Source organism: Lepisma saccharinum, chromosome 20 (assembly GCF_977018435.1).
Source record: "Lepisma saccharinum chromosome 20, izLepSacc3.1, whole genome shotgun sequence".
Taxonomy (NCBI): Eukaryota; Metazoa; Arthropoda; class Insecta; order Zygentoma; family Lepismatidae; genus Lepisma; species Lepisma saccharinum.
The window spans coordinates 779,958-801,670 of record NC_139248.1 but is presented as its reverse complement, the minus strand read 5'-3'; the positions used below and the strand labels follow the sequence as shown (position 1 = coordinate 801,670).

The following is a 21,713-nucleotide window of genomic DNA, read 5'->3' as shown; positions in this document are numbered from 1 at the left end:
CAATCCAATCAACAGCAACATTTCACACAGCTGTAGAATAACATGTCATACAAGCCTGCGTTCAATTGGTGAAATCCTCAAGCGACACGGATATTTCATGCCGTCTAAAGCAAAATATTCACTGTGCATGAGCGAACAACAGGCCAGGCCGACACGATGCACGGTATGAAAAAGAACTCAGTCCGAGGGACACAAAAGCAACAGACAACACAAGCTGAATGGTTGGTAGCATTTATTACTTAGAGCCAGTTACCAAGAGACACGTGACGCTTGTCGCGTGTTGCTTCGATATGAAGTATCCCTAAAAGTAAGCAGCTTTTGAATAGTTAATAGGTAAACAGCAGTGACAGCGCTAGACTTTCTTACGTGAGAGAACTACTGGATACCTGTCAAAGATTTGGGTGGACCACATCTTCACATAAATATATTTTGATATTCAAATTTTACGTGATCGATATTAAGAGGGTCCCTACCCTTGCAGCCACTTCTGTAGCCTTTTTAGCACGTATGCTCTTAAGCTGACAATAACTATTAGTTAATCATTTTCAAATGCCATTTTAACATGAATTAATTCAGAGAACAACCAGTGTAGCATACAGGTATGAATAAGCGCATGATTTTCTAATGTCACTATATGTTTGCATTCACCACACCTACCATAGTTTATCAGAAAGATATTAATTTACATTGAAGAACGAGATCAGATCCTGCGTGGCCTAGGGACACGAGATCGAGTATGAGACGCCGTCTCTAAAATAGCCAAACCAGAATTGGAGGTAGGATATTTATTCCTTCTCATGTGTGAGCCGACGAGCTGTAGCTATGTATACAATTGTGAAATACGTTTTCTACCACACTTTCCTTTTCGTTTTGGAGAAAAACTACCAGTTGCCCTGTAGTATCTAATAATTTTTGACACCGCTGATTTCCCAACACCAGCCACTTCAGCGATTTGCCGCAGAGTCATGGATGTGTTCTCACTCAATGTAATAATTCTAGAACGTTTTCTGGGTGTTATATCCATACTGAAAACACGTAGGAACACGGAGCACAACAAAAGCGTGTTTACTACAGCCAAGCACTCACAGAAGTCTGTTGGTTAATAATTGGCATTGCACCACAACGACAATAATGAAACAACAAAAATGCTTCAAACCTTGCAATTGTTGCAATTGTTGTAAACAGTATCAAGTACGCATCAAACAGTTAGCTGATACTACTAGTATAAGTTTATGTTACGTATTTATTGGATTATCTCCCATAAAGCGTGGAGAACTGTGGAAGGGTGATTTTTCTCTCTTTGTCCGCATTAATTTGCACAGCACTGTATGTGTGAGTGTGTGTGCCCGTATCTATAGGTTAGATTACCATTCTTATATATATTTTTTCTTTGTATTTCTTATTTCTCTGTAATTTTAATATATATTTTTTATTTTTCAATGTTTTAATTATTTCACATTCATTTTTTTGTAAACATGGTCAAGTGGAATAAAAGGCTCCACAGTCTTAACTTCGCCATGTAAAAGAAGACGAAATAAATAAATAAATAAATATAGATACATTGTTTGAAAAGTAATAATAATTCAAAGGAATTTTAATGGTACACCTCTATGGTATGGCTAAATGATCGGGCAAGAAATTTTATGTTAATAGCGCAGTACTTCCACATTTATGGTAAACACAAACAAATACTGCTGTTTCACTACATCTAACACGGATGATCTTTCTTCTTCCTCGCCGTTACCTCATTTCTGCAGGTTTCATTTTTTTAAATTAGTATTTCATACTCTCGGTCCCGACTACTTCAAACATACCTGAACGTTATTTATCAACTTCATTATTTACAGATTATCATAATCGAAATTACAATCATAAAGATAAATCGTAAGTGTCAACTGTGAACCTGTGCGCATTCATTTCACATATTCAGGCGAATTCAGTTTTCCGAGTCGATAGGAGAGCTTGACTGCCGTTCGATTCCCGGAGGAGAGGGTGAGGAAAGTGGGCTCTCCCACTGCATGAGGTGCATCTACGTACAAGGGACTCTACTATACAACTTCGTGGGAGCATAGAGACGATCTGCATCGCCTCTATAAATAACCGAGATTATGAATATGTAAAGAGCCACCACCACCCACCCACCAATATGCCTTCCAAACACATTGCATAATGCAGGTGGGTGGTTTTACCAATATCTTTCAAATACAAGTAGCTAATTATAGTAACAAAACATATTTTTATACATAATTGGATTTTTCAAAATTACAATAAAATAACAAAGCAACCCATTTTGTTGTAATTCTATAAAGAATAAGTTAACATAGGCCAGAATCGGTGAACTTCCCGTTCGGACAAATGTCGCAGTTGAAGTAGTGGTCTAAACAGGTAAAAACTGCTTACTGGCACGTAATCTGACTTAAATTTCGCATAAAGCAGTCTATTTTTTTTAGTTTGAAAGACCTTGTGACATTTGTCGAGCCGGAATGAAGTTCTTCATAACTAATGAGATAAAGAAAAAGGAAAATTTAATTCGTAACACTACTAACGGACTTATTACGCCATTCGCATGATGTAATTAATAAATACAATAATTCTAATTACATGATTATTAAAAAGCAAACATTTCTTTGTAAATAATAATGTAAAATGCCTGTTTTTGAACAATCCCTCCCCTGTTGTAGGTTTGTTATCCATGAAATATCAATCTGGAAATTTTGTTTCACAGGTACCTGTCATAGAGTAATCCTTACGCTGTAAATATAATTTTTTTAGCTCCCCCATCGGAGACATCTGGGCTCAAAATTTTGAAAAAGAGAATCAAGAAACGATCAAAGAGCTATAACAGTAATTCAGTCGAAATACTCTGATATTACATAACTTCCCTAAAAAAAAGGTCCTAAACTTTGAATTTTGGTCAAAATCAATATGTTGAAAAAATACACGAAACATACAATGTAGCTTGAAATGAACTGAAAACAATGTTTCTTTACCCAAGCTAGATGGGTTATCACAATTACCGCAACTGTCTACAAAGGCTAAAAATGCCGCAAATCATAAGTCAAACATGGCTGCAGTTTTTAAACGAAATCAAGTTTAGGAAAATACTACCGTTGCATTGGGGTTACAACAACAAAAATATATATAAATAGAAAAAGTTGGCCATTTTGTTAATTATTATCTTTTTGGAAAACATGGTATTAAATAACCATATTTTGCTTTAGACCTAATATTAATTAAAATATGCAAGTTTGATTAAATTAGTGCATATATTGCGTATCAGTGAAAGTTTTATAAAAATAGATCAAATACATTCACAGTGTTGGTTTTATGCAAGGATAATGTTGGAAAATTTTCCGCTTGAAATGATTCACACTGAGAATCGAACCTGGGTTTACTACGTGGCAGTCCGATGTCATATTTTCTCTGCTTTTCTCATATATCAGTTTTTACTCAGTTCCACATTTTTTCACATTCACATTCAGAACATAAACATCCATGTCTTACTCGGGATTCGAACCCGGGACCCCTGCTGTCGAAGCGCGCTGCGCTAACTACCTCGCCCCGGAGGTCAATAATAGACTACTGGGACTCCTTATTCGTTGAAGAGAAGAAGCTTTCACAATTATGTATGTTACAAGCCACATATTGTTGCTGCAGGACTCTATATTATCGTCTGGAATTTTGACACGAAATGGTAAGATCAGCTTTTGGCAATGAAGACCCGAACAGCAAAACCTAGGACATGTCTGAGGAAAGAAATGACAAGGGTTTTACGACCTGTCAATCACTAACTGCCCGTGTACCGGAGGAGGCGTGTTCTTGAGGAGCCTTGCTAAGCGGGCCTGGACAAAACATCTGGTGGTGTAAACGCTGTGCGCGCTCTATCGGCAAAAGGAAGGCGAATTCGGAAAAGGCCTTTCCATGATATACAGTCTTAAGACAACAATTAATCAGTTCGTTACCGGCACGTATCAGGTACCGATTAGTTCCCTAAACAGAGCTCCAACGTATTTCCTTTCCCTGTGCTCCAGAGGTCGCGGACGTAGCCACTGGTCACGGCCCGTTCCGCCCCTGGCCTCTTCTGGCCCATCGCTTCGCATTACCCGCTCAATTGAACGGCGGGGGCAGACCTTGCAACACAAAACACTGCAGGATACAAATATCGGACAGGAATTTGGGTTGCATGTCCTGCATCGTTGCATGACGTCACCATGAACCCCACGCAGCGATTATCGTCCCTCCCGGCACACGCGGACCGAGGAAAATCAACCTTCCAAAACGCAATGTTCCATGGTGCTCACATGCAGGTAGGTTCATCAGATAAGTTAAAGGTCATTCGTAGACAAGAAGTGACGTCAATGTAGGTTTCAGACGAAGCAGAAACGTTCGTAAGCTTCAATACTGTATCGTTATTTGTCTATGTGCAACATATTGGCATTTTCTTACTTGGCGTCCCTTTTTCTACTTCTGTAAGTCAATAGCTACGATGATCATGAATTATTAGTCAACTGAAGGAGACAAAAGAACAACAAGAACCCCAAACCACGCTAAGGATTTTTCGAAAGTTTGATTATATCCAGCTTAAAGGTAAAGTTCCCCGTGCATGTAGCACCGTGCCACGAAGGCACATTTAGGGGATGTGGGACCGTTTTGAAGGTGATGTGATCAGCACCACGCTCCGGTCGCCTTTACTCCACGGTACAGATTAATTTGAAGCTGGGTGAGCCTCAGAGCCGCTACGTGCGGCGACAAGGCCGGAAAGGTTCCTACCTTAAATTACTCACGCCGGGAGTCGAACCAGGGTCTCCCGCGGGGAAGTCAGACGACTTACCGACTAGATCACCTCAATTCATTGTACTACGGAAATCGCAGGATTTTCGTAGATTTGTGGACCAGGAGTCTGCACAGAAAAAGTCGAATGCAGGCGCGGGATCTGAACTCAACCATCCTCAAGCTTGAAACATTTCCCGCGGAGGTTCGATGCATTCCTTCGCAACCAGCCAAGCGTACACCGTGGTCCCTTGCGCACACAGTGACTGACAATGGAGTTTTAAATTGCTTGCGACTCGCAGAACTTTGATGGCAAACGGAGTCTGACTTATCTCGTTAGGGAATTCTCCCAAGTCCTTCAGGAACCCCAGACAGGTGCTCTGTTATTTGGCGGTCCCCGAACTTTCCTTCTGTTGAGGGTCGCCAGGAACTCGTCTTCCGTTCGGAAGTCAGGAAGAAAGAAAACAGAAATGTTGGAAAAAGTTCTCTCGTGTTTCTTTGAGGATGCGGAGAAAATTAAGTTTCTTTGTCCGTTCGATTCCTACATGACAATAGCGCGGCTTCTGATGCCGTAGATAGGACGGCCAGGAACTGGGAGGTACCCGAGGGACCAAGCAGTGCTTAAGCGTTCCAAATATATACAAATATACATGTTATCATCATGACAATTCTGCTTCCAGACAGGTCCTTTTTTATTCAATTTTCTTCTTTTGCCCCAATCTATTTTAGGTTGCACAATTCTTCCCTTTCCCCGTGGTTTAACGATCCATGTTGAACTACATGTATATGAAAACCTTTTTGCACAATTGCAGTCCATTCTTAGGTATACAAAGCTACATGTCTTTAACATCTAGCTACAAACTTCCTTCAGTCATTCTCTGTGTACTTCCTGTCGTGTTTATATTTTTGGTCTCCCGATAGGTGACCAATAGGGCAGTGCCTAACGCTGCTGTCTCGTAAACAAGGGATCTCGTGTTCGATTTTAGGTGGATTCACATTGCACAGTGGTTCAGATCGCACTTTGAACTGTAGGCCCAGTCCCTGTTAGCCTATCTGAGCAACAAACAAACGTGTTCCCCCTCTTTTCCTTCGCATCTGTCTCTGTTTTCTGAATTCTTCCGATTACCAAACCTTCCTTCACAGTTGATTTGAATGACGTGCTTTGGAAAGAAATCAAGAACCGGTCAGAGCTCGAGTCATTTGAGTGACTGATTTCAGGAAGGATTGAAGAACTCATTATTCCATTGATTGAATTGTAATTTCACAGAAGATTCAGAAACCAATGACAGTCAATGGACTTCAAAAATTCAATTCAGCGCAAAATTTATAGCCCATTACAGCTATAAGATTGCAGATAACATTGAAGATTAAGGAATCTTGTAAATTTTGATGAAATTTGCTTAATTGTTTTTTCCGTTCTCCTCTTCCTCTCTTCCATAAGCAATTTTTTTTTGCCGGAAACGACAAATAACTGCAACTCACTTCCAAGTTTCCAGAAGATAAAGTAATCTATTCTAGACAAACTGTTATTGTTGTTCCAAAACGCCTACTACAATTACATTACATTAATTAAGCGAATCATAATAATATGACCTTGAGGACATTCTTTTATCTTTTGATACAAAGAAAGCAAGAATATTTTGTACTTTCACACCATCTCTGAGTGTTTTCCCTCTTCAACTACTCTATTAGGAAATACCGCAAAGGAAGATAAAAAGAAGTCCGTGTTTGCTTTATCTCTCGGTCGGGCGTGCATTAGCAGATAAGCGAACAGCAGCGAAACGAGTGGAGTTGCTCACAAGTTCCCCAACTGCCGTTTCGACGAAGAAGGCAACTCCTTCCGAACACGCCGCGGAGCCATCTGGTGGCGAAACTTGGAAATCCCTCTCGAGGGGTCGACGCATCCGGAGTTTCAAATACTTCCTGAGGGGCACCAAGTTCTCTCCCATTCGCCATTAGCGAGCGGAACTTGCTTTAGTATCAGCAACACGGAATTGTTTCTAGTGAAAACAATATTGTCAGGACATTAAAACTCTAACTTTGAATAAATGCTCAGAGGGTGCTTACCCCAAACCCCAAAATTTCTAGAACTTCATGAGAAGAAACCACTGAAAGCGAAGTGGTTAGATAATGTATCGGGGTTGTCAAATCGTCGTGTTACGGCGGGAGGGACGTAACTCAAATTTATCAAATTTTTAGGAATATCTCTGACCCTTAAAATTACTCAGTAAATTGGAGATACGTAACTCCACCTTACTGCTATGGAGTAGACATAGATATATATGTCGATCAGTCTCTATAAAGAGGAGGTTGTTTAAACAAAATAAAACGGAAACCCGCATTTTTAGATATCCGCATTCCCGTAGTTCTCATACTACGAAATTACATACAGGGTCAGAACCCCTTATAAGCTTGCAACCCAAAACACAGACGAGTTAATTGGGTTGCCGAACTTTCAGGATACAGTGCTTCCCTGCATTTGGGAAAATAAAACTTGCATCGTCGATGGTAAACTACAGCGTGTCCACAAAAACACTCCTCGATTTTATTTGGTTATAAAATGAAAACTTTTTGCAATATGTTTGTAAGTATGGTGTCAGAAGGTGTAGTAACTCAAAATATTTTTGTTTATTCCCTACAGGTTGTGAAATTGACACATTTTTCCGCTAGAGGGCAGAAAATTCAAGATGGCGTTTTCAAAACAGCAACGAAGTTGGTGTGTGTTACAATTTCACACAACAAAGAGTGTCGTGTCTGTTCAACGTTCGTTCAGGCGTAAATTTGGTGTGGAACCACCTTCGAACAAGTCCATTTTGAAGTGGTACAAGGATTTCGTCGAAGAAGAGTGCATCTGTAACAAGCGGAAAGGACACTCTGGCCGACCGACAGTCCCACAGCAAGTTGTTGAGAGTGTGAGGAAACCTTTGTTCGGAGCCCCAAAAAGTCAGTGCGCAGAGCGAGTATTGAACTACAAATCCCAAAAAGTACGATTACCAAGGTGTTACGAAAACGCTTGCACTTTGAGCCATATAAACTGCAACTGGTGCAGAAGTTGAAACCTGAAGACCGTCCAAAGCGACAGCAGTTCTGTTCGGATCTCCAGCAGTTAATGGAAATGATGACAATCTTCTGTCGAAGATCATTTTCAGTGATGAAGCAACCTTCCACCTGCATGGTAAGGTAAACAGACACAATGTGCGGATATGGGGATTGGAGAATCCCCACGGCACGCTGGAGATACAACGTGATTCTCCTAAGTGTAATGTGTTTTGGCCATATATGAACAGAGAGTTTATGGTCCTTTTTTCTTTGAAGGCGAATGTGTTACAAAACTGGTTGATGCCTCAACTTACTGAGGTAGGTGAATACCTTTTCCAACAAGATGGGGCACCACCGCACTGGCATCGTAACGTCCGTAACTTTCTCAATGAGGTCCTGCCAAACAGATGGATAGGTCGTGCTGGACGCCATGATCAGGTGTTTCTTCCCTGGCCTCCTAGGTCACCGGACCTTAGTGTTTGCGATTTTTTCTTGTGTGGGTATATCGTACCTTCCCTACCTGCATCCATTGAAATTCTGCAGGACAGAATCACAGAAGCTGTAAACACAATCACGCCCGATATGCTTTCCAGAGTCTGGAATGAGCTCGATTATCGCCTAGATGTTTGCCGTGTGACAGGTGGGGCACACATTGAGTGTCTGTAATGAAATTCAATCACATGAAACTTTATGAGTTTTTACACGTTTACCCAAAAATGAACACAATATTCCTCAAAGTTTTAATTTTATAACCAAATATAATCGAGGAGTGTTTTTGTGAACACGCTATATTTTTGACATTCGTAAGGAATACTTAGAAACGAATCAAAAAAAATGAGAAAGATATTTAATCTGTGCTTGCGCTCGCTCCAGAGTTTGGAAACATGAACACAAAATTCAGGCACAAGAAATGCGGATAATATTTTGCGTGGGTCTAATGTTTGTTTGTGGAGTAGTGCTATCTCCTTTGTGTTAGTATATGGATATAAGGCCAGAATCGTAAGTGATGGATAAGTGGAAAGAAGCAGTATTGCCTTAACCTCGCCATGTAAACCAAGTTGTAAATAACTATATTCTCCAGCTGAAACTCAACTAACAATAGCCTATTTTGGACCAGTTTTCTCCACAGACTTTTCAAGTTTTGTACATGTTAACAAAGCTATTTTACGAGATTTAACCTATCGATACATCGCAAATTGGCCGAGCTACAAATATACAACATCGCTCAAAGGCAGATTATAATCGATTGTTCCCTCCGAGAGCATTGATTACTTTGTCTGAGTTCCCAGCTGCTTCCCACGTAGTACGTTCCTAATTTGCACCAAGATGCTAACCCACCTATTTTGTGTGGTTCCCACGTGGTTCGAATTCTCGGTGTCCCCTCAAAAGGCACGAGCGCTAACCACTCGGTTACAAGACAACTCGGTGATATCTCTCCCCTGTGCATTGCTTGAGTTTTGCTTTAAGTCCACTTTGTGCAGAGATAGGCTAATCGGAACTCTACCTATGCGTAGTGTAAAGTCGGATCCGAACCACTGGAACTAGCGGAGAACGAACAACGAGCCCCTTGTTTACCAAATGACGACATTACAAAGAGTAAAAACATTTGAACAAGCAAACAATAGTTTGTGGTAATCAAACGTTTGTTTAATCATGCGATAAGCAAGTTATTGTTCAACAGAACAAAATTCTTTTGTAATCGTGCACATTTGTTTAGAGTTACCAAAAAATCAGTCATAATAATCCAATTTAGTAAAGGTTAATAATTGAGCGTTAATCATGTGAAAGAGACCTACTAAGGACCTCATAATTGTTTAACGTTTATTAGTAGTTGTGTAACAAAAGTTTGTAAAAGGTATTTTTCATCTTTAATTTATACAGTTAATCAGGTTTTGTGGAAAAAACTGAAAATCCTGTTTTTTGGTTGAACGAAAAAAGAAAAATAATTCTTTAGTAAATAACACTATCTGGTGCATTTAAACTCCAGGAAAAAGCAAAATCCAACTTTAACGTTATAATTTGACGATGTCCCGCTTGTTTATTAGGTGCTACACCGACTAAATCACCACGTCTATTGAAACCTGTGTGAAATGTTCTCAGGCAATATTAGCAAACTACAATATATTTTGACAAAAATATATTTGAGGGCTGTCACGTACGTTCACTGTTAACATAGATAAAGAAGAGCAAATACGTATAATGTGACGGTCGTTTTTAGACACCCTGTGCTGCCAAGTACATCTTAGCGGCTGAAGGAACGACAGGAGTCCCACGCGGAGGCCTTCAAGGGCCAACCGATGGACGGCCCACGAAGAGCAGAAGGCCGTTTGGGAGCGTAATGGAGCTCCGAAGGGGAAAGGATAACTCAGGGGACGGACGGACGGAAGGCTGTTAACGATTCATGAACTCCCTCTAATGGCCTCTCGTGATTCCCTCGCATCATTCAAATCTCAAAAATCAATCCGGGCTTTCTCCTTTCCCTCGCTCTCTCGAGATGCGCCTTTCTTCCAGAGTGCAAAGATCAGGTTCCCAGCCTCATCTCCAACGCATTCATTGCAGAATTTTCTAGACCTCCGTGCTATTATTATTATTATTATGACTCTTTATCAATACAATAATAATAAACAAGGTGCTTGATATCTATCTACGTTGCCTCTATTAGAGAAACCTTAGTAGTACTAGAAAATAATTTCCAATATATTAGTATTATAAGAATAATAGAGAAAGGTCCTCGAATTTTATCTCCAACGCAATCTCTGAAAATTATTTCAGAACCCTGAGCAGTGAAATCCTCCGTGGAAGCACTTTCGCTCGCTCGTACTTGTTCGAGTCTTCCACCCTCGACCGTATACAATGGAATATCATTTTAATGTGACAATAATCTTAGACAGATATATTTAAAATATTTGTCCTGGTGGTTTCAGCCCACGTCCTTTTAAGGCGGTCTAAGGCGCTGTGCTTTGGACTCCGACTGCGGGACGGAATGGGTTCGAGTCCGTCTGGGTTCAGTCTCTGGGTTCTCGGCCTGTGTATACGACCGGTGGCAACCACCATCGTGAGGAAATTGGGGAGCTACGAGTGAGTAGCGTAATCCGGTCTCGAAAATCTCCTATAACGGAGACTCCACGTCACCCCATTATCGGTTGAAGAACTCCACACCTCTAGGTAGGATTGTGGGAGGGAGACTGGCAGTCGGGAGATAGGGGAAGGCCCATCAAGGGCTGTCGAGCCACGGGTTATTATAGTTTCAGCACACAATCATCTGTTTCATTTTTATATCACGTACTGGAAAGATAAACTAAACTCGATTTTAACATGGAGATGATGACTCTGTTCACTTAAGTTTCAATTTCACTGCGTCTTTTACATCATGATCCATATTTATGGGCAAACTACCACAGACAAATTACGGTTATACGTGCACTACTGGGCTTCGCTCGTTTTCCTGTTCGAGCGTTATTCGATCCAGCGAGGAAGTTCTCGATTCCATACGCTATCTAGCGTCGTTCGTGGGAACCAATGTGTTCGTTTTGGCTCTGAACCGAGAGAGAGCGTAAACAACTTTGAGCAACTATTATAACACAGGTTGGTACTCGTTATACAATGTAAATATAATTGTCTACATGCTAAAGACATGTGCGTGAATAAGCGAAATGCTCTCCGTGGAGCACTCCATTGGGCAGTATTGGAATCAGATTTACTGTACCGTTGTGTATTATTAAAAAAAACGTCGATTTTTTGTTTTAAAAAATTGTCCCGTTTCATGTTTCATTTACTTCAAAAACTTTTTAAGAAAAATTTTACTTCTGAAACACTGCAGTCAAACACGATATGCCAGGCAACTGGAAACAATACGTAGAGTTTCTTTATTTTACTTTACCTTCTGGTACTTTGGCTAATCGCGAAGATGAAGATGAGTGATGATATTATGAAATTGATGAAGGGACAATCACAAACGACACACATGCCCAGGCCGGGATGAGAACTGCCGGCTGCACGAAGTATACTCGAAGCGGAATCGAATCACAAATACAGAGTTCCTATGTGTCGACTGTTGCCATTTCGAATTTGAGTTTTAATATTTCGTGTACTCCGTCAAGGGGACCAGTGTAACTTAAATCGAGAATGGAGGGGAACGGGTGGAGTTATACAGGGTGTTCACAGACGGGGAAAACTAAAAACGACATTTGAAAAAAGGTCCAAAATTATGTGTCGAGAGGGCAGAATTTATATGAAGACAACAAAAAAATAATCTACTTATTATTCATATTGAACGTCAACGCCAAAAGTGGCAGAGAAGTCACGGTCACGCAGTAAACGGAGCTCCATCGTATTTATTGATCGCCCAATCGTCCTGGCCAGTTTATTGGCAGAATTTCAACCAAACCGCCTTAATGCAGCCTCTGCTAATCGACGGGTGAGCGCATTTGTGACCCATCGAACATGACTATCCCATTTGCACGTCTCGTCCCATCACGACCCGCCCTTGCACAGCGACAGAGCGGGATCTGCGCTCGACAGAAAACTGGATGCGGACGTGTGTTTTCGTGCTGCAGGCGTTCCAAAGGAGAGTTCGTAGACCTTCTGCGGTTTCCACCAGGCACGTATCTAGAAATGTATTTCGGGGGGAGGGGGTCCGAACCAATTATCTCAGAAAAATAATAATAATAATATAAATATTTAAATCATAATAATTATATTATAATTTTGATAAATTAAATTAATTATTATTTTATTGCTTTTATTACATGAATAGGTAATAAGATGGTATAAGTATAGAAATATAACATCACATATTCATTATGTAGCATATGTGTAGTTAAGATCGCCAAACTTTGCATAAAAACAACTGCCCTGGAAAGGAAATTCATGTCAGATAAACTATTGAATATTTATTGAACAACGAAAAAGGACTGTTAGATTCAGTTGACGAAAAGTAAAGTTCTTTATTAATATTTTATGCATATTATTATTATTAGTCTGCATAAATCTTCTTTTGCATTGTTCTTCAAGGCCCTATCCTTGGCTTCCAATAAGTTCGACGGAAATAAATAACAAACGATAAAGAAGTATATTTTCATTATTTAATTTTTGTGCCTTGTAAGTCTTTCAGGGGGGATCCGGACCCCCTGGACCCTCCTAAATATGTTCTTGGTCTCCCCCGTTAGCAGGGGAAGTACCTATCGAAATTTTCTGTTGAAACTTATCAGTTTTGCTAAAGAGGAGAAAATATGTTTTCTAAATGTTACTTGCAATCAAGGTCACTGTTGAGGTTTAAAAAAAATGTCTCTCCTGTACTGTCACGGGCAATAAGATGGGACACGTATATCTTAGGTACTTGCTTCCCTGCGAGGCATTATGTGTGTCTGCCAATCAAGATACTGTATTTTGTATCAACTTAAATCTAAAATGCATATCAACTTCAGAAATGGACACTGAGGGAAGTATCTACGTAAGTTTGAAGTAATTAATTTTTGTTTTATTATTATCATAAGGTGGAACCCTGTATGTACTAAACAAATCTCTCGGAGAGCAGATGATTGTAAAAGCGTCGTCTCCGCAAACAAACATTTGGCAACTGGAAAGGTGACCTCAAACGCATAATATTCTTTATTGCGTTATAAAATGGTGTCGTAATAAAAGGCGTTTTAACGACATGGGAAAGTATTATTGTAATATGCTCCTCCTGGAATTCTCCCGCCCTGCAAAGAGAAGTCCTTAAACAGGCCAGGACATCTGCATTTCCGGTGCTCCGGAGCCAAGTGGCCTGCGACTCCGGCAAGAGGGTGGCTGCAAACGCTGCAACAAGGTTTCGTCACGTGATGCCCAGCTGGGAGAGTGACAGAGTGAGCTGCATCAATTATTGCACCCTCTCGAAGGAAATTGGGTGTTCTGTGTGCTTGAAACAACAAGGTATTTCTGAATAGATTCTCTCGGGGTATCGACCAGGTGAGTTGTGCAATTACTTCTACCCTGAATAGCTCTCGGAGGTTTGGAATATTTTCCACAACTCACCTCTTCGATAGATCGAGCGAATCTATTCATCATTCGTCGCCAGGAAAGCTTCAAGTCTTACAATAAGGTATTTGTATTCTCCTTACTTTGCGTCGCGTTTTCCGTCACTTTCGGATAAACGCAACGATGAGGATGAATGGTAATTAGATGGAAAACAAAACCAGACTCGCCATGAAACATCCAAACCCAGACCTATATTTAAACTTGGAAGCTTGGATGCTGAAATCGAAAACGAATTAACTCCTAAGTAACTAACCCAACTTTTAAAAGTAACTTTACGAACGTTAATAAAAATTATCAAGAATTTAAGAAACAGAATGGAAAATGCATTATTACTAGTATTATTATGAATGGTTGCTATTAAGGCTGGTTATTATTATCGTGATTGTGTAACATATGGTTATTGTTATTACTACTATTATTATTGTTGTTGAAAAGTCGCGGTGGTCCAGTGGTTAAGGTGTCTGGTGGCCAGGTTCGATTCCAGAGGTGGGTAATTACAAGTGGTATCTCAGCAATGTCGCTGCATGGAGAGTTCTGGGGTTCACTCATCCTCTAATAAATAGGTGCCTGAGGGTTTCAAGGCGGTCGCAGTGTAGTGCTGATCACACCAACTCCACAAATGGCCGTGATCGTGAATGTGTGTGGCCCTAACTCAACACCCCCATAGGCAATGTGCAGGTCATAGCTTTTATTATTTTTATTGGTACAGTTATTTATATCCTTTTTTAGTGATGAGTCGCATTACTTTGCCTTATGACTCATCTGGACTAATCCTTATTCCTATATATGCAAAACTATTTATATTTGGAGGTTAGGCCGATGAACCTCAGAGATCGCAGCGTGGCACTCTGTTCCTGCAGGAAGATTTAGTGACGTCGTGCCTCAACTCCCCCGAAGAAGACCCTCCCAGAGCTAAAAGCTCTCTCTATTCCTAATGGAGCGACCTGGCTCGGAGCTAAACAGTACAAGAAATACTCTAACAAACGCCAAACAACTGTTGGGTTCCGAGAGAAAAGTGGCCGACGCCTTTCTCCCATTTCTCCTGACTTGAAAGCTTTCTCTTCCCTCTCTCTGCCTTCCCAGAAGGAGCCAGGGTGGAGTGTGACTGACGCCTCCACAAAATTCAATCTGGCATTGTCAGCGGCGATAACCATCAACGGGACTTTCTTTTGCTTTTCAAATCAGTTTCCAAATCTTAAGCATTCCCTTCTCTTCCAGCAGGAGGAGAAATTTCTCTTCTTAAGACGATGTTCAATTTTTAGATCAGTGTTAACGTGAGAAGAATGACTATAATGACGTGCACTTGCCTATCTTCGCATCGTGTGCGTTGTTACGTCACACACTGCACATATCTGAAGTAGCATCGCCATCACATGTTTGTACTGGGTGATACAATTAACGCTCGCTTTGTCAGAGTCCTCTGCAGCCCATTCGAAGCATCGGATTCCGGTTAAACTTGGTGCAGAGTCTATGGAGACGATGGGAAAGCAAATGCTGGTGGGATAAATAGTTTATTGCTAATTTAGTTATTTGCTCGAGCGAATATCGTTCGAACAGGCAAAACGAGCAGTATACACTCGAAGCCCAGTTGTACAGTCATGGGCACTTCTGGGTTGCAACAATACCACTGGCTCTCAATGGAATTGCTACAAGCCAGAAGTGTCCATGACTCTGCACGTATAACTTTCATGTGTCTGCGCTAGTGGGCCCTGATATATGGATCGTGAAGTGAAAGATGTGGTGAAATTGAAACGTAAGTGAACATAGTCCATGTTAAAATGAAGTTTAGTCTATCTTACCAATACAGTGATATATGAAAATGAAATAGGTGATTGCGGGCTGAAACCCTACATGTATGTGCCTTCGATTATTGTCACATTAAAATAAAATAAGATTGTATGCACTTTAACGAGTACGAGCGAGTGAAATTTGTCCCATGTGACCTGTGACAGTACGAAGAACCAACAGTAAATTAAAGCAGGGAGCAGAGGACTAGGACTGTAAAAACAAGAAACGATTGTTGTCCATTCGCCAGAACTTCATTATCCTCCAGTTATCGCAGTTGCCGTTACAGAGAGAGCACAATGGCCATTGCTAAGAGAAAGAACACAAAATTCAATGCGGATGCTTATCATTTGCGAACAACAACGAAAACTTACGACAGTCGCAGCTTCCCTTCTGGAGCAATTCCTTCTTCATAACGCCGAGAATATCCCGATGTTGCACGGTCACTGTAAATAACCCCTTCCCCCGGGCACGGGGAGAAAGGGTCCATTCGTACATGAGCGCCCGATTGAGGCTTCACAATACATTATTCCGGATAATATCCTTGGGAGCAGTGTTGCCACGTGAAGGAAAATTTCCCTTTTTGCAGGAAAAGGGAAATTGGACGAAAATACTCAAATTTCAGGAAAATTTTAAGACAACAGACTCACTCTCTTTATTTTACGTCACTTTTCTAAATATTCGGTTAATAGCAACGATAAGGATAATGATGAACTTATGAAATGGACAATGGAACAAAGGCAATTGACCAGTGTTAGAACCGGAGACATCTGACCCATTTCAATGGGATTAATTATATGCTAGTCCTACAGTATAGATTCACAGAAATCAATAACCCGAAAACACATTCCATTTACTTAAAAACATTCGTGTCTGCCATTCTAGAATATTGTTCACCCATCTGGAACATGGCTGCCTCTTCTCAGACCTTCAAGATTGAGTGTTCTTGGCTTTTTCCTCTCCATCCTTCGATTCAGAGTGGCGCCCTACCTAAGAGAGATCTGCTTGTAAGCTTACACATTCATTCTCCAGAATCTCGTAGAAACATTTCAGATATGAAATTACTACATAAAATCATAAATGGAAACCTAAGATGCAGCATCCCACTCCACGAACTCTCCCTCAGAGCAAGGAAACTTTCCACGCTGCAACTCCCAGGCTCTCACTCGTTCAACGTTCCTTATTCACAAGACTTCCTGAACAGTTGAACATCATCTCGAACCAAGTAGATATATTCAGTTCATATTCGTCTTTTGTCAACAACTTAGAAAACTGTACATATGTAATGTTATTGTGAAACTGATCTCTGTGTATCTTGGCACTGTTTTTGTTTTGTCTTTTTACTTTGTTCTTATTTTAGCACTAGTTTACTGTTTTTACTATTATTTCTTTCCGGTTTAAATTGGATTCTGCTGTACTGGAATTTCAATAAATAAATATAAATTGTAACATTTTTCGTGTAGCTATGTCATTGCTCAACGAAAATATTACTACTACTACAGGTTGACTCACAATGTATTTACCAATTTGAATGAGATAACCTGCTATAATGCACGTGCGTATGTGTGTCATACCTACATACATCCATGGAGAGTTAAGAGTCAGGCAAATACGTAGTATACCATAGAATGTTGGCCGGTGTGGACGTGGATTGTTTCGGTAGAAGTCTTTATCCAAACAGGCATTAAAAGTTGATAGATACAATTATTATTATTATTGTCTCACCCAGTCTCAAATAATTGGGTACCTGGGGACAACCCTTGGGGGTAAAGGCGGCCGGAGCGTGGTGCTGATCACATCACCTCCAAAATTGCCGAAATAGAGAATGTGAGGGACCCTACTCCCACATCCTCTAACTGTGCCTTCGTGACACGGAGAACTTTCCTTTACCTTTATTATTGTTATATGATATATTTTAAAAAGGGAAAATTTGGGCAAGTAGGAAAATCGTCTCTTTACAAAGAGAAATTATACTCTCAGACTGGCAACACTGCTTGGGAGCCGCAGTTGTCGGCCTCTTCCCGTTGGCTTCTTGAGGTCCAGCGGGCCTCGTTTCGACCCACAGCCATGTCTTTATTGGCCGCATCTTTCTCCAGAATCGTGGGCGAGAGGGATGGGAGAACGGCGGCCGAGGGGAACATGCAGGTTGTGGGTAAATAAAAGGACTCGCACGAATCACCCATTCGTTCCCATTAGTTGTTAAGTTAAGGCTGTGGTCACTGCAACAGATGGGCATTGCGATGTGAAACAGTGAAGCGAGAGGATCTTATCCAGTGGCGCAGAACGGGTACAGTGCCCACTAAGTCATTTCGATTCGAATTGTATCACTTGTATCGCCCCCCCCCCAGAAAAATGCTGCCGTTCGAAGAAGTTTTTTGTAGCCAAAGAAAAAGAATATTTTGTCAATATTTTCTTCCTGTTCATAGAACAGAACCACTGTGGGCCTATGAGACTACAACACTAGATTTTCATTCGAGTTACTCACTTAATCTGTGTTCTCGTAAAACTTTGTGAGGAAGTGGAAAGTAAAAACGGTTTGAAATTAGATCACGATGTCTAGAACTTATCTGTTCCTGAACATCTTTTAAAACCTATTATCTTGACAATTCAAAATGATTGTGTGAATATTGCTCTCTTTATTGGCAGCGCAAGATTGTGAAAATTTTATTTTAACAATCGAGAGCAGTGTAACCTGCTCTAAAATGAGTTGAGTTGAGTTGTTTTTTGAGCCACTTTATCCACAGATAGGGTAATCGAGAGTTCGGCTTATAGTTTAAAGTGGGATCCGAACCACTATGGGACTCCACCGGGTATCGATCTCGAGACCCCTTTATTACAAGGCAACGACGTTACCACTACGCCAAGGGAAGGCTCTGTTTTCAAATGGAATGGACCCATACACAAACACAGAGATCGGACATTTCCTCGTCCCCCCGAATCAAAAATATTCCTGCGCCTCTACCCTTAGCAATATTTCCATAACAATAGAAGAATCACAATTTATAACTAAATTCAATCAGAATCACATACGCAGGTAACTCCGCAAAGAGATGCGCATGCATGTTTGAGTGAATTCTTGTTAATAAGCTTCGCTATTCTTCCACTTTGTCTCGTCACAATAGCATGTAGATTGGATACAAATGATGAACTGACACCCAGATAAGCTAATCGGGACTGGACCCAAAGTTTAAAGCGTGATTCGAACAACTGTACAGTGTGCTTGCACCGAGGATCGAACTAAGATCCCCTTCTTTACAAGGGGACAAGGTTAGTTTTTACCTTACTGGGGAGGTCCAAGGAAAAAGGGCAGAACAACGCATAAAGGTTCGACAGTTTTCCTGTCATTCCTGATCGAAATAAGGAGTGATCGACTTCCGAATCACCCTGTAGTCCCTCGACGAGCACCATTCCGTGTCAGATGCGAATACAGATTTGATTGGATACGTATTCAAAAAGTTTCTCCGTATTGATCTAACAAGTCATCGAGCAGCTGAAATGCAGAGCCAGGTCCCAGCCGTAAATGCGTTATGTTCCGTTTAATGGGGGCAATATCGGAGGAGGCCGAAAACACGCCTTCCTGCATAAAACACCATCAAGATAGTAAACGACCAGAATTACGAGCCATATTCGCGGAATGGGAGCAATAGAGTTGATTTGATCCCTGCAATTGTGGCGGACGCGCCCTTTCGTGCCCCTCTTTACACGCGTGTTACTGCGGATCCAATTCTTTGCACTATATAATGCACTTTTTACGGGACGGGATGATTCATTGGCGTTATTTGGGGAAGCTAACGAGAGGAAAGCTGAAATGGTACGTTTATGGACGTCCGTCTGTCTGGTGAACATATGTCCATCTGTCAGGGATAACGATGTTGAGATATGATCCAATTTCGTGTCTCTGAACAACTGTTATTACTAGAGTTCAAGATTGGCATGCTGGAGTGGCCAGCAAAGTTTCCTGATTTAAATCGAATATGCGTATATTGGTACAATTGAAGAAAGGTTCCGCCACTCTTCAAGTTGCATGTTTTTTTGTGTTCATCATAATAATTACTGAAAACATTGTGGTATGTTCATAAATATTCATCTACAAAAAGGTGCTGGTGCAGCGTAACGCTGGGTTCCACCAGAAAAAAAAAAGCAGTGGGTAATACTATTTTAGCAACAGTAACGTGGTAACGTCCTCTCCTTGTCATCAAGGGGTCCTGGGTTCGATACCCGGTAAACTCATATAGTGGTTCGGATGCCACTTTAAGCTGCAGGCCCAGTCCCGATGAACCTATCTGTGCGTAAAGTGGCGCCTGCTCTTTTGACGGGAAGCCGATGTAGTTTATCCTATACATACACTCATAAAGACATGTAAGCAACATTTTGGAATACAACACGGGGTTAGCGCAGCGTCTTACTACGCGAGGTGTCCAGGTTCGAATCCTGTCTGGGCATTCGTCTCCATCAGTTTCATCAAATTATCAATCATCCTTACCATCGCGATTAGCCATAAGAGAAAAAGACGACGGTAAATAACAAAAATTAATACAAGTGTTTACACAGTACACAGTACAGTCATTATATAACAGGAATGTTATTATATCTTTCAGGGAGATTGATGCCCAACGAAAAATTGTATCACTGGACACAAAATGGTTCCTTAGCAATACGCCACTTAGGTGTCGGGACGATCAAGCAGTTTGCGCCTGCGCAGTAGTACATACAACATGGCCGCTCCACTGTCGACCTGCACCAAAGAAGGGCAACGAAGTGCTATTCGTTTTTTGTGGTCAGAGGGAGTGAAACCTTCTGAAATCTACAGCAGAATGAAGGTTCAGTATGGAGACAAGTATTTAAGTAAGGGGAGAGTGTACGAATGGGTGGAAAGATTCAAAACCGGAAAACAAAATGTGAGTGATGAACAGCGGAGTGGGAGAACAGTTTGCGTGGGAACTGATACACTGAAACAGCAGATCGACCAGCGAATCCGTGCCAACAGGCGAGTCACTGTTGATGGAATTGCCGTGAAATTCAACATGAGTCATGGATCTGCATTCAATATCATCCATTATGACCTTGGCTATAGGAAAGTGTGTAACCGATGGGTACCAAAGCATCTGCCGAGTGTTCATAATCGTGCGCGGCAGACAATCTCTAGAGTCCTGAGTGGGAAAGTGCTGCTAACGATCTTTTGGGATGTCAATGGCCCTATATTGGTGCACTTCCAGGAGAAGGGTCAAACTGTGAATAGTGATCGATACGGTGACATGTTGGTAAGCAAGTCGAAGCCTGCCATACGATCAAAACGTCGGGGACTTCTCTCAAAAGAAGTATTGCTGCTTCACGACAACGCCCGCCTCCATATGGCTGTGCATACTATGAATACAATACGTGATCTGAAATTTGAGGTGTTGAAACATCCATCATACAGTCCAGACTTTGCGCCATCGGATTTTCACTTGCTTGGACCTTTGAAAAAGCATTTGCGGGGTCAGAAGTTTGCAGATGACAACGAGGTGATCGAGGCGGTGCAAAGATGGTTACACACCATGCCAAAAAGTTGTTTTTTTTTTGTGGAGGGCATCCGCAAGCTTGTGGACAGGTGGACCAAGTGTGTTGAAAAGCAGGGTGACTATGTCGAAAATTAAGGCAAAAACCATTTCTGTATGTATCCCTGTAAAAAAGTTATAATACAATTCCTGTTATTTAATGACTGTACCTTGTATAAATGATTGCTAGTAGCTACGTTTGAGTTGCAATTGTGAAGTCATACGAAATATTGTCTACAATAAAAAACACCCGACGACGAGTGGAAACAATTGAATTTAATTTAATTGTATTTATAAGTCTATTTTACGCACAAAAGGACTAATATGGACTGGACCTACAGTTTAAAGTGCGATGCGAGACAATGTGCAATGTGCCTCCACCGGGTATCGATTGATCAAACAAGGCGACGACGTTTAAAAAAAGTATCCCTGTGCTTTACACCACGCCATGAAGACGTATAGGGGGGGGTTGGAGTTAGGGCCCCACAATTTCTTGAACACTGCCGAAAGTGGGAGTGACGTGATCAGCACCACGCCCCTGGCTGCAGGTACCCACATTATACG

The 21,713-nt window shown here is 41.1% G+C and overlaps 1 protein-coding gene across 1 annotated transcript; it reads left to right on the top strand.

The window, feature by feature from the left end:
- Positions 1–20,426: 20,426 nt before the first annotated feature.
- Positions 20,427–21,248, top strand: LOC146003771 (histone-lysine N-methyltransferase SETMAR-like). The gene has a single exon (XM_083142183.1). The coding sequence runs from the start codon at positions 20,427–20,429 to the stop codon at positions 21,246–21,248; it is 822 nt and encodes a 273-aa protein (XP_082998309.1).
- Positions 21,249–21,713: the final 465 nt, after the last annotated feature.